Source organism: Colossoma macropomum, unplaced genomic scaffold (assembly GCF_904425465.1).
Source record: "Colossoma macropomum unplaced genomic scaffold, Colossoma_macropomum, whole genome shotgun sequence".
NCBI classification, from domain to species: Eukaryota; Metazoa; Chordata; class Actinopteri; order Characiformes; family Serrasalmidae; genus Colossoma; species Colossoma macropomum.
The window spans coordinates 24,733,689-24,747,311 of NW_023494788.1; the positions used below are offsets into that span (position 1 = coordinate 24,733,689).

General features: G+C 39.5%; 1 protein-coding gene across 3 annotated transcripts in view; it reads right to left on the reverse strand.

Annotated features, from left to right (window-relative positions):
* slc43a3b (solute carrier family 43 member 3b) overlaps nt 1-13,623 on the reverse strand; it is a 32,972-nt gene that overhangs the window by 7,889 nt on the left and 11,460 nt on the right. For all 3 annotated transcript variants that reach the window (XM_036568889.1, XM_036568890.1, XM_036568888.1), the window contains exons 3-8: nt 12,880-13,009; nt 6,814-6,860; nt 6,026-6,102; nt 4,990-5,082; nt 4,691-4,830; nt 886-1,025 (exon numbers count right to left, since the gene is read on the reverse strand). In XM_036568889.1, coding sequence (XP_036424782.1) covers nt 886-1,025; nt 4,691-4,830; nt 4,990-5,082; nt 6,026-6,102; nt 6,814-6,860; nt 12,880-13,009 — 627 coding nt within the window. The remainder of the gene's footprint in view (nt 1-885; nt 1,026-4,690; nt 4,831-4,989; nt 5,083-6,025; nt 6,103-6,813; nt 6,861-12,879; nt 13,010-13,623) is intronic.

The following is a 13,623-nucleotide window of genomic DNA, read 5'->3' on the forward strand; positions in this document are numbered from 1 at the left end:
GTGGACTGTGGACGTATAATAACTATATTTTAAATTTCCTGCGCCATTCTTTAAGATTTATTTCAGTAATTTAAGGCTCAGCCTTGCCAGAGAACAAAGCTTGGCTTTGGTTCTACGAGATTCATCACTCTTGGGTGCCCCCTGGGATGCAGTACTTCTGAAAATCCCTCCAATAAAATGTTCATAATCGCATTAAGAATGCATCATGTTCCATAATGCAATTATTTTGAACAACAATCAAACATAATGTTGGCAATATCACCTTGTAAACACATTTTAATATATTCAAAAATATTTTCCCCTGTAACTACATTATCAGACTGTCTATGGCACTGTTGGCTATATGTATGTGAAATGTAGTGACTCTGTGTTGAGCTGCTAGTGAGCAATGATGGGTGATGGGAGGGGCAGCTTTCTATATACATATGTGTGTGTATACAAATAAAGTGGCCATTATGAAAATTGCATTGGATTCATTGGATGAATTTCCTCCAAAAAAGGCAGAAATTGCTTATTATGGCTACTGTGAAAAAGAATTAAACCTGCTGTGAAAGCATGAGTGAAACGTATGCCTGTATAAAAGATGCACGAGGCTTCCTTTATTGTTGGATCTACTGCGATTATTCCGAGTGAGCGTGCAAGCATCACAATGACACTGAATACAGTGAAGCAGTGTAAACAGCTGACATCAGTTTGGTGCTGCTCTGCTACAAAGCATTAACTACTTTAAATGTTACTAAAATAATGTGCAGTAACCACAAAGCATGTGCATAGCGTTCTCTGTATTTCCACAAATCAATCATTTAGACTGGATTACTGCACTACAAAGTGAATCAAAGGCAGCTGACAGACCAGCACACAGACCACAATGCAGTCTCCTCTCACCTGCTGTCTCAGTCTTGGGGGCTTGGCTGGAATTCTGTGCATGAAATGGCGTCGTCTCGGTAACCTGGGAAGTCTGAATGTTGCTGCTACCAGCTCCATTTTCTCGAGAGCGAGACTTCCGTGCATTTCCACATTTCAGCCTACCACAGAAAATGAGACACAGTCCATGATGGGATTTGAAGTGGAATATAATGGGTTTTCACATACACTGCATGCTTTCTTCAGCATATCACGTAGAAAAATGTTTAGATCTTTGATCCCTTTGTTTCCCTTTCAGGTGTTTAAACCACTTTTTGGGCCAAAGGAGTTTGCTTTTGACAGCAGTTTGGAAAAAAGGCAAATCTTTTAATAGGTGTAATCTTCTCTTCACACCAAGGAAAACACTTTGATTAACAAGAAGCTAAGCTTTGCAAAGTAAACTTTAAACCTAGTGACTCACTGTTTCATGTTATTCCATCGATTTTTCAAATGTGTGCAGTTTTTAACCAATAAAATGGTTAAGAAAGCCATTCAGAGTAGTTTGATGTGAAATGCTCCATTCTGGAGAAGACTGCCAAGCCAGAATTGTTCACAGTGGTGGTGATAGGATCCCGATGTCTGAATGCCTCTAAAAGCTCCCTCATGGAATTTTATTACATAAAATAGTTATGAATTTGCAGCCTGATGCCTGAGACATTCTTGAGATCCTGTGATAGATTTGAGATTTTTTACAGTCGATTCATGGTGGAGGAGTACTTTTCAGATTTACCACTATTTCATCATCATCAGTGTTACATATAAAACTCCGAAGTCATGTGAAGGTTCATTGGAGGTTTTGGGTAGGAAATAAAATGGCATTGTAGACATCATGACCTCTGGTTCCTATCACCGCCACTGTAAAGAGTTCCCTACAAAGCTCCAATTTCACATTATACAACAGTTAGTTCCAGCCACGCAAGCTGATTGGTTGAGAGGCGTTCTAACTGTGCTGTTATTTCGCCATAACATCACAGGTTTTTCACAAACAGTGTATCACTCCGCTGAGATGCCGTTGCTAAGCAACGACTTTGACAGCTGTAGGAGACGCTCGAGCCATCTGAACATTTTTTACTTCTTACTTTGCCACAAACAGAAAATGGATACTTTTAAGATCACATTTGACCGACAGCCGATTTGGTCAGACTCTGAAGATGAGACTACACTAAATTCCCAAACTGTCAGTTGGTCTGTGTGGAGATGGAGAATGAACTGCCAGCTGTGCATCGAGTGGGCGGAGTTCGTTATTCTGATGTAGCAACAAGCTGCTCGTTAAGGAACCATAATTTGGTGAAGGAACTGCGAACATTAAAACATATTAAACGCCTCGTTCACGGCCCAGTTTATTAATTTATTATTATTATTATTATTTATTTAACTGTTGTATAAAAGCAATAGAACACTCAAGGTCGTGTGTCATCGCCAATAACACACTCCCTCTCGTGTTCTATTGCTTAATCAAACCACTCTGACACTGTTTACATCAACCACTGAATTATGCCGAAATTTGTAAAAAATGGTGGAATTCCCCTGGCCTTATTTTCTCATTTAGTTAAAAAGTAACAGTGAAAATCAAACAGGACAGTCTGCCTCCATACTTTTTCAAGGACAGTTCATCTATTTTTTTCATGGTTAGATTCCAAGGAGCTTTTGTTCTATTACACAGAACACACTGCAACAAAAAAACACAGTGATCTTTTTGTCTATGGTTGTCAGTCAGTGACACACAGAGTTTTTTTTATTAATAAGTGACCTCAATTTCCATGTCAAAATACCAAAGATGTCAGTCTTGGAACAAAAGGCACATCTACAGCAGACAGCAGGACTCGTTTGGATTGGAGTTGTTTTACATTTCATACGCTTTTCAGATGAAATCAGGCTGCTTTTGCTCCACAACATGGATAATAATAAACAGTATCATAATAAACATTAATATTGCATGGCATCTGCATACTATCCCATGTATGTTATTCTGGGGGAAGGGAGCAGACCTTTAGATACCTAATAAAAGAGAATGCTTAAATGCCCTTTAGGTCCTGTTTCTGTACACAGATTTTGTACTACTAAATGAAAGAAAATCAGTTTCTTGTCTTGTTCAGAAAATGATTGTTGATGTTTTTCATAGGAGGAATTATGGGGGCTGTGGTTTGTAGGTATATTTTTTAGAATTAGAACATGAGGTTTGTAGTTCATCTGTTTTTGTTTAAGGCTGATACTAAGAATTATTTAGTAATCACAATCTAGATGATTCATTTACATGGCAGAAAAGACTTTAGCGCAATGCAAATGTACCTGAATTGTCCAATAAAGAGTTTAACTGCAGTTAAAACTGCTGAGTTCTAACAGTTTAAGTTCTAACTTAAAACGGTTAGTGGCATCTTTCACAAATACATGCCAACATTTTTATATGCTTGCTTAAAGTGAGGTCAATAAGCTACTTGCTAAAAAAGATTTAGTAAAATGGCATGAACAGACCTTATTTACATATTAAAAATAAAACTGGAATTTTTTTTAATGATTTTTTTAGTTTGTACAGTTCATTGTGGACCACACTATTCTGAACCACACTGACTTGCCTGAATTAAGACCTGGATGTGGTTTGATTTGGGCATGTATTTATGGAAACAGTTTCGGTAACTATTGAGTTCCAGTATTTGTTAGCAATGTTAGCCTAGCAGCTCAAGTTCTAAAATAAAAGTGCAAAATTTTGATACTGAACATGTCTTGGCTGATTGACTGCATTTGGGATAAGTGGAAAGTCAAGTAAATTATATTTTTGCTGAACTATTCCTTTAAAGGATTTTGAAAAATAAACCACTTAGCATCCAAACCTTATAACAATAATGTGCTACGATATCAGTAGGCTATAGGCTATAGGCTAACTTAATGTGCTAATTTATTTATAGGCTTTTAATGTGGGAATTACAAAACTCATAGCAAAAACTACCAAACTATACCAAAAGCAAAGCAAGCTTACAAGTTTCTGACCAGAAATAAAAGCTTCTTTTCTCCAGTTTAAAGCAGCTTCTCTATGGCGTCACTACATTGTCTGCTGTGCTCAAACAGGTTTTTGGAGAGAGGTGCTGCGAATACTGATTGAGTGGTGAATGGTTCCTAAGCCTGCAATATGCAAATCAACGTGTTTACAGAGTCCAGTGTAGAAAGCCCAAGTGTAGTACTCCGAGACAAGGCTTGAGGATTGTCGTTTATTCACTCAGTGCTTTTACGTGCACTCCATAATCAGATCAATCAATTGGATTGATGCAGTTATCTGATTATTCAAATGGTCACGTAAACAGCACGCTCCAATCTAGAAATGTAATTAAGAAATCCGATAAAGAGAGCTGGATTTTAGCTTAATAATCTGAGTTCTCAGTGCATGTAACTCTTACTCGGATTTCTTTCCGATTTCTCAGTCTGCGCGTGCGAAAACAGACTGGAAATAAGTGAGCAGCGTCGCCGGGAGACGCAGCAAAACACTTTTGGAGCAACAGTGAAACCGACCACATGCTTAACGAAATGAGGGATTTAAATATTTAACGTTTAAATATTTTAACGTTTACGTCACGTATTCCTCTCTGAGTTTATTGGCTGGTGGCAAAGCAGAAATCCGATTACTGTCTGACTCATGTAGACCTGGAGTTTTCCCAGTATCTGATCTAGTGCATATAAACACGTTGATTGGATTACTAACAAAATCTGATTTTCTGCAGTTATCGGATTATTAAGTGGATGCAAACGCACTCACTGTCATAGTTCACATGAAGAGGGAATGGGATTTGTAGTTTACCCATAGTTGTAGTTCTCAGGAAGAGGGTAGGGTATGTGTGAGCGAGGCATCAACAGGAAGGTGCGGATCAGATGGACCACACTGCAGCTGGACAGGAAGATGAGGGAGGCACGTAGAGACACTCCATCTTGAAACAGAAGCTGAGAAACAAGAAGCAACGACATCACCATCTTCATCTTGTCCTTCTCTCCACCATAGTCATCGTCGTAACCAAATAAGACTGTCTAACCCTTGAACTTCACTACACTCCTCTTAATCGTGAGCTGTACTATTCGTAGCGCTGAATTGTTTCTTTTTACCTTGACAACAAGGAAGACAGCAGAAGAAGAGTCAAAGGCTCCATTATACAGGGTGATGATGGTGGAACGATGGGCTCCAAAGAGATTCCCCACCTGGAGTGTTACGTACATGAATACATATGTTTGAGTTAAGAGGTTAAAAGGGAAAACAGCTGATCTTCATGAGTTTAAGACATGACAAGTTCATATGCAGGACGAAAGTATGTGGTGTGTGAACCTCAGGGCAAATTCACACTGTTAACATACTGTTCCTTGTGAAAGCAGATGACCCTTATTTTTAGCAACAATTGAGAAGCCGGGTTCATTGTCATGATCTTCAAAGTCTTATGCTTAAGCATTATCCACTGTTTCATTTATATGGTTAACCCTCTACTGCACGATGTTGCCTCAGGGCAACAAACTCATTTTCCTCACTTTACAATAACATTATCCATATATAAAGACAATATTAGGGTAAAAAATAAAGGAAGAGTTTGAGAAAGCCAATAAAAAGCATGTGCTTTTATCTCTTAGTGGGCTTTTAAACCTCTTTTTAAACATTAAGTTTCAATTTTTTTGTTTTACGAGATTTTGCAGAACTATGTTTGTTGCCTAGAAGCAACACTGTGCGACAGTGGACAGAGGTCTAACTTTTTCAGGGAACATGGCTCTTTGTCATTTCTTCACATTGTTGCACATTGTTGCCTCAAGACAACATACTCCAAAAGGACCCCTGCACACATTCTTCTTCTTCTTCTTCTTTTTCTTCTTCTTCTTCTTCTTCTTCTTCTTCTTCTTATTATTATTATTATTATTTTAATGTTCTTGAATTTAATAATCAGGTCTGAACAAATAAATCAAGGATTTCTGCAAGAAAATAATGCAAATTTATGCAAGAAAAGTGAATTGATTTTTTTTAATTGCTTTCATAATGCATGCAGTAAAGGGTTAATCCCTCAAATGGCTAGGGCACAGTGTGCACTGAAGTCCCTGTAGTTACTGAATAATAAGCCTTAGTATGTAATAAGCCTGGGATCTAAAGGGGGTAAAGTCATACCTGCATGTTAGTGACTAAGAAGAGTATCCCTCCGACAGCAATGAAGGAGAGAGCGGGGTAGAGGAGGACTGAGAGTGCTGTGAGAGAGAAGAAGAAATAGAGAGAGTGGTTCCTCAGACTATTCCAATGCAATATAAGGAAAAATACTTATTAAATATATGGGGAAAACTGCTGATGATATAATGGTATAATATTGCTCAGAATCCCACTATTGCAAACATTCATAGTCAAAGACCTTTCAAGGACCTTAAGGTTAAAAAATTTAAGAAACAAATTCTAGTAGTGGTCAGAAACTTCACACAAATAAAACCCTCAGTGTACAGTCAGCTTCATAACATCGGCACATTTGGTAAAAGTGAGTAAAAAAGGTCATACATAAATGTCTTTGTGGTTAATTAGCTCAATCTCACTCTGAAATTAGGAAAAAAAATCTTTATTTAACGCCCTTTTCAGAAAATATATGCAGCTGCCCTGTTCGTGACCTTTTTATCCATCTTTACCAAGGGTGCCAATAATTATGGAGACTTCATTGGCAAACAATCCGACTGAATCCCATCAGTTGTCTTGTATGCAGACAAACTTTGACGTGATGTTCTAAATGCTCTACATTTCTAAGTTGTTTTTTTTTAATTTAAATATTAATTATAAATATGAAGCATATTCAAGACATTCCAAAACTAACTGTTTTGGTCTCCAGACTCAGACTGGACATGAGAACGCTGACTGGTATGTTAAGTTTGAAGCTGATTTGCAAATGTGTGTGGTAAAATTAGAGAGAAATACCTCACCAGCACTTGAGAAGGCTATCAGCAAGGTCCCAGTAGTGTAGATAGATCTGAGAGGAACAGAAAAACAGAGAAATTACAGGCGTGGCTCTATGGGGGCGGCAAAGGGGGCATTTCCTCCTCAACAAGGTCTTTCCACCCACTCATATTTGAACATAATGAGTCACTTGCATCACGACAAATAGCTAGATTATTATTCCCAAAGATCATTTGACGCTGTCAGTGGTCAGGTTCAGTATTGGTATAGACCACCTCATACCCTCCTTGTTGTAGGCTGGATAAAACATCTTGGTGGGCAGACCAGTCGACCATGTGCAGGACATACTGTCTCTGTTCAGCTTGAAAAACCACGCCCCTTCCCTAAACATCAGTTGTCCAGTTGTAACTAAGCTTGGAACAATATGCGACAGGGAATTTTACTCATTTCCTAAACTGAAGCTATGTGGCTAAATTAGCTTTCTATCAGGGGTGGCGCCACACCTCCAAAAGTGGTGGGGCAAAACATACCGTTTCAAAAAAAAAAAAAGGAAAAAAACGGCTGGCTGAGTGACGAAATGCAATTAGGCCGCTGCCTTTCTTGTCATGCTGAGAACACGTCTTTATGAACCTAAGTATTTTTAAAATCATATTACTTTTATTTCAGCTAAAGTGAACAAAGAAATCTTTTTACTCTGCTACATTTTAGCCATTCATATTTAGATACTACTTTTTTGGAAATCTTTTGATGGTGTCAATAATTGTACTGCTTTGTGATTGGTTACATCTCTGACTTTGGAGCTTTGCTGCATTTTAGACCAAAAGAGTGCCAAAAAGAGAAGAACAGAGCCGCACAATCCTCAGTTCCTATCCTGATACATGCTGGATGTAGTAGACGTTCCACTGCAGTGCTGAGTACTTAAGTAGATTTCCATCCTGCTTCTTTTGTATTTCTACTCAAGTTGATTTGGGGAAAGTTCTTTTACTTGTGTAATTATTTTATGCAACTATCTACACTTTCACAGCTTCAGTAGGTGCAGCCTCAGATGGCAGTATTTGTTAGCTATCATCTCTGAAGAACATCAGGCTGTTTTCATTCCCAGTTCATTCTCTAATGGCACACCACAGTTTAATTCTGTGATATTTTATCTCTTTCATTTGGCTCGGATGGTGGACTGCAAGGACTAAAGTGGACTAAATTACACACGTGGGTGTTTATTTATTGATCAGAAGGTTTGCAGGGATGAAAGCGCTCTGTTACTCTCGCATTCACCACCATGAAAACAGAGAAACAGGAACGATATGAGCGTTTGCAAAGAGTGAAATGTTAAAGCAGCAGATTGTGCAGACAGTACAGCAAAAACTTGCCCTGGTGTTGAATTTCCTCGTGAATTAGCACAGTTCAGTTGTTTGGTGGGGATCTGAATTCAGGTGGAGTCGCATGTCAAAACCAAATTCAAGAAAAAGTTGGACAGGTCCGCACCAACCTAGGCAGGTCTAAAAGCGCCTCCCAGCAGAAACGGAGATTCTGATTGGCTCTGCTGAGTTTTACTCTGTCTGTTCGTGCTGGTCAGCGCTTCATGCAGTTTAGGGAGGTTTTTATGTCGCACCCAGAGCTCAGAAAGTGGGGCATCACCACAGTACTTTGAAAAGTGGTGGGGCAAATGCCCGCTCACCACCGTGGCTCCGACGGCCTTACTTTCTATGTATAGCTAGCAGTCATAGCCTGTTTTGTTAACTCATTAGATTTGTGTCAGGGGTTACCCTCGCCACTAAAAAAAAGAGTTGACATGCCGGGCTCGAAGGCTTGCCAGACAGAGCAACAGCAGTTAAAGGAAACATGGTTAGTGTATTTTGTTATTATTATAGTGTACTCTTGTGTGACAGAGCTGCGGTATGGCGATGCTGTAGCACCTCAGACTGCATGATATCACTTAGGTCACCTGGGATTTTATCACTGCCCCCCCCCAAAAAAAAATATATATATATAAGTTCTCTGTAAGAAAGCATTATATATATATATATATATATATATATATATATGCATCCATTGACAGGAGTTACTGGATTGACACCTCCTTAGGCCCAGAACTGCACTGAGCAATGAAGCTTGTGGGACCCAAACCAATCCCTGAGGCTCGCTCTTGGTGCCAGGCTGAGCTGTTTCTCACTGAAGCTGTCTTGAATAACAGGATATCAAGAACAGATATCCTGCAATCTGCCAAACTTCTTCTTTCACATGTGGAATTGAGTAGCAAGCAAGCAAGCAAGCAAAGTTTATTATATAGCGCTTTTTACAACAGGTGTTGTCACAAAGCAGCTTTACAGAAAAATCAGCAATACAGAAAGAAATCCGGGCCCAAACCCCCAGGAGCGTCACCAGTGGGGACAGTGGCAAGGAAAAACTCCCTAAGAGAAACAGGAAGAAACCTTGAGAGGAACCAAGACTCAGAAGGGGAACCCATCCTCCTCTGGTCGACACCGGATAGTAAACATTGTTAGTACAAAAACGGGGAAAACAGGTGGAGCAAATGATAAATTTGATTAGTTTAGTTCATGCAATAGCAGCAGCAGCTTTAGTGGGGTCAGGTTGTGAGGGTGAGGTTTGCACAGCGTTGTACAGCATGAAGCTCAATGGTGGTCAAGCCGGTCCAGAGGGCTGGCAGCAGTTGCACCTGAGTGTCTGAGTCCCGAACATTAACAGGAAGACTATTCCAAAGCTGGGGGGCTTTGTATGAGAAAGCTCTCCCCCCTGACGTAGCTTTATTAATTCTAGGTACTAATAGTGGGCAGCACCTTGTGATCTAAGTAGGCGTGATGGTCCATAGTGAGAGAGAAGTTCACTCAGGTACTGAGGGGCGAGTCCGTTTAGAGCTTTATAGGTCAGTAAGAGAATTTTATAATCAATGCGAAATTTAACTGGTAACCAGTGTAGGGTTGATAGAACTGGGCTGATATGGTCAAATTTTCTGGTTCTAGTAAGAACTTGCAGCGTTCTGGACTAGCTGAAGGAAAATGCAGTTACTACACACACTGACCAAGAGGGCACAGGCTAAGGGTAAAAGGGCAGGGGTTCATGGGCCCATAGGGTCTATCTGTGTACATGCCTGATACAGAGATGATGAAAAGGGGATGGGAGGTACCTGCTGAGAAAGAGGACCCCCTTACCATTTAGCAGTTTAATTAAGATGCAATTGTGCCTGCTTTCCTGCCCCCTCTCACCCCTCTCTGCTCCTTAGTACCCCACCTCTTTCATTTCCTTTCTGCTTCCAGTTAAAACAGATTGTTATTGGAGATTTGAGTTTCTCTGCTCCGAGCTACGTGAAGCTAAACACACAGCTGGTCTACATTAGCGAGCTTATATAGCCCAACCAGTCTCACGCAGCATAAATAAACATTCCAGGGTCTACGTATTTCACATAGCAAATAAAACCCTTGAACCTTGATCACACAAATACACTCAGCCATAAATATACATTCTCTCTTTCGCACATCTCAGCAAGATGTTTTCTTTATCAGGCTTTCTCCCTCTCTCTGCTCTCTCAGGCACGGAGACATTCCCAGAGATCTCCTCCCATAACTGCAATTTTGACAGCAGTGTTTGCAAAGCCTAGGTGTGGCAATAAATTGCAGTATGTTCATGTTTGCCAGTACCGAACCCACAAAACCTCTGAAATACTCGTCATTCTTTTCCTCACAGATTGAGCAAGAAGCAAATATGATTTCAGGTATAAAACACTAGTCATTTGCAGTGGTTTTTAAACCACAACCACACGATTTAAGAAAAACTGGTGGTCAGCGTTTTGAATGATCTAAACCACTGAAGGAATTAATTATCCCCAGGAGATTCACTGGACAGACTCCGAATGCAAAAACCAAGAGCTTATGAAACTGTCCTAAACATTTCATTTTATTGTTTGTAAACAGCGGAGCCAAAAGACCACCTCCAACAGATGTACTGCAAAAAGGAAATGCTCAATGGGAGCAGCGTCCTTTGACCAGCGCTATGAGTTGGTTGCAGCGTCATTCCTCTCCAGGCTGTTGTCGGGGGGTAGGGGTGTTGGGGGGTGATTGGGATTGGGACGCTATCCCACTTCTGACACCAGTGAAGCAGCCACGAAGAAGAAGACGACAAATGACACGCTGTGTTTTAAGGGCGAGTGCTTTGTTATTGAACAGGCAGCAAGGGAGAGCCACTGCTCAGCTATTGCTAACATGGCCAGCCAGCAGGCGGGTCACTTCTAGCCATGCAATTTCTTCCCCACAGCCCAGCACAGAAAGGCATAAACAACACTGCTGCATGCACTAAGCTAATAACAACAACTTATCTATAATAAATGTCTCTCCTACCACGAGCAAGGTATAGCAGTATTTTACTAAAGGCTCTCAATAGCTTTAAAATCTCAGAATCTATGAATTTCAGTTTAGAAAGACAGAGGGGGAGAGAGAAAGAGAGAGAGAAAGAAAGAGAAAATCCCCTCCCCCAAACACAGTTAAGAAATCTGTTGTGCAGCACTGACTCTGAATTCCTAGAGCAAACTAGGCCCGTTAATTAGAGATGCACAGATCATGAATTTTCATGGTCAGTTTCAATTTCTTTTCAGTAAAATTGGCCGATGAGCATTTTTTTTAACCAAAGCTCACCCTGTGTCAGGTACACGAACACTTGAAACACACTGGCACATTTCTAGTACTTTTATAATCCCTTATTTGCTCTGTGATAAGCCGAACCTAAATCAGCTTTCTATTTAAAAAACATGAATCAAATAAAGTGCTATATCTAAAGTAAGAAGCCACTGGCTATTTATCACAATAAGTCATAAATATGCTAGTCTGGAAATTATGCTATTATATTTTGGTACAGCTGTAGCAGCAACATTTAAATACAGTGTTTGAGCACTTACCTGCCTCACGCTATTTACCTCATAACATTGCAACACAGATCACCCAAAATAAACGCAGTACATTGGCCAGTTTCACTTTTTGAGCTGTAATCTGCCGATTCTGATCTTGACCCATTGGATTCGTGGATCCCTACTGTTAATTGCGTCTAAATTAGAATTTTTCATGGTTATGACCACACCCTCAGCCCACCACCCTCACGCCCTCATGGTTTCATGAACCTTTTCGGGTCCTTCAAGAGTTCTTCAGTAAACGCATTAGAACCAAGACAACTCATAGAACTGTTCTTTTTATGTGTGCGCTTCTAATTATTCTACGTTTCTCTCCAGACGGTTTCCACGATGGAGAACCCATTGTATATAGCTCTTTAAAAAACCTTTTACAAATGTTTCTATATAGCACCAATATTGGTTCTGCTATTGTCACAAGCCATAGCCCCTTTTTCTGCAACTATATAGAACCCTTTTGGCTAAGAGTGATGCCACAGAAGAACCACTTTTGGTTCCTTAAAGAATCATGTTTGAAAAGATTAGTATGTATAAAGAACCTTTTAAAGTTTTGAAGAATCTTCAAACAATGTAAAAGCTCTGTACCAATTTAAGAGTTCTTTCTCGAACCCTTATGTTATGTTCTTATTTCACAAAAATGGTTCTCTCTAGAAACATCCATTGAAAGGACCTTTAAGGACCCAAAAGCGGTTCTTCTATAGCCTCGCACAAAGAAACCTTTCTGGCACCTCTGTTTCGATGCTAACTCCGGTTTTGCAACACGACGTTTGATTTTGTGTGAATAAAAACGCAAAATTCATTTGAGTCGCAGTTACTCATTGTCTCCTCAGCCGTGTCCCCAGGAGGGCAATGGCCCTTTGAATATTCTGAACTGACCAAATGGTATTAGACCTCTACTTCCCCACCTGCAGCACAGATACAGAGCTGTAAACAGCTGATGAATGTCAGATTATCCTACTGCTCACAGTTGTGCCTTTGTTTTGTGCTGTATTTCCCACTTTATCTGTAGTCAAGTCATTTTTTAAGAGGGTTTCCAAATGTGTGCACTTGTATAAAGGATTAAACTGGTTCTATGTTAATTTACAGTATAATCAGTCACTTTTTTGACAGATATGTTTGAAAATCAGACAAATGTCTAAATCTGATAACATGCAGAAAAAAAAACAAATAATGTAGGACTCACATTCCCACAAGTCTGGTTACCCTGGTACCACAGTGGTCAAACAGGAAGCCGTTTGGTAGCGTGAAGAAGTTGTTCATGAAGGAGGCGACAGTGAAGATGATGGAGAGCTGCTCATCTTGTGCACTGCAATCTAAGACAAGCGCAAAAACATCACGTTTTACAATACAGCTGCACAATATGTCGTTTGTTAATTGTTGTCACAATATTGATCTTTGTAATACTCATTTTTTGGGCACTTACTTAATCCAAGAAACAAATACATTTGGCCAATCTTTAACAATATTACACCAGTGGTTGGCGTTTATAATACTGTTGGTAATATACTGCAAGGCATAATGTAATCACCATATGTAGCAATGTAACTAGTGATGGCATATCATACTGGTAGGTACCAAAATGCTGGAGGAAAATGCTGGATTGATTATTGGAAAGAAAAAAAGAATAAATCCAATCCATACAGTCATATAGTTTACTTTAATTTATGTCTATTTCTCTATTTCTGACTAATTTGTGTCTGTTTTTATTCTTATTTTTATTTCTGCCTAATATATGCAAGTTTATGTGCAATTATGTGACTTGCTACTGTAACACACTATCAATAAAGTATCTATCTATCTATCTATCTATCTATCTAGTATTTATGATGCTCATCTTAAGTGAAGATCTTTCCTATAAATATACCTAATTTTAAAGCTTAGTTTAAAAAAATTGGATATTGGAAAGCTTCAGTATCGATATCAGAAA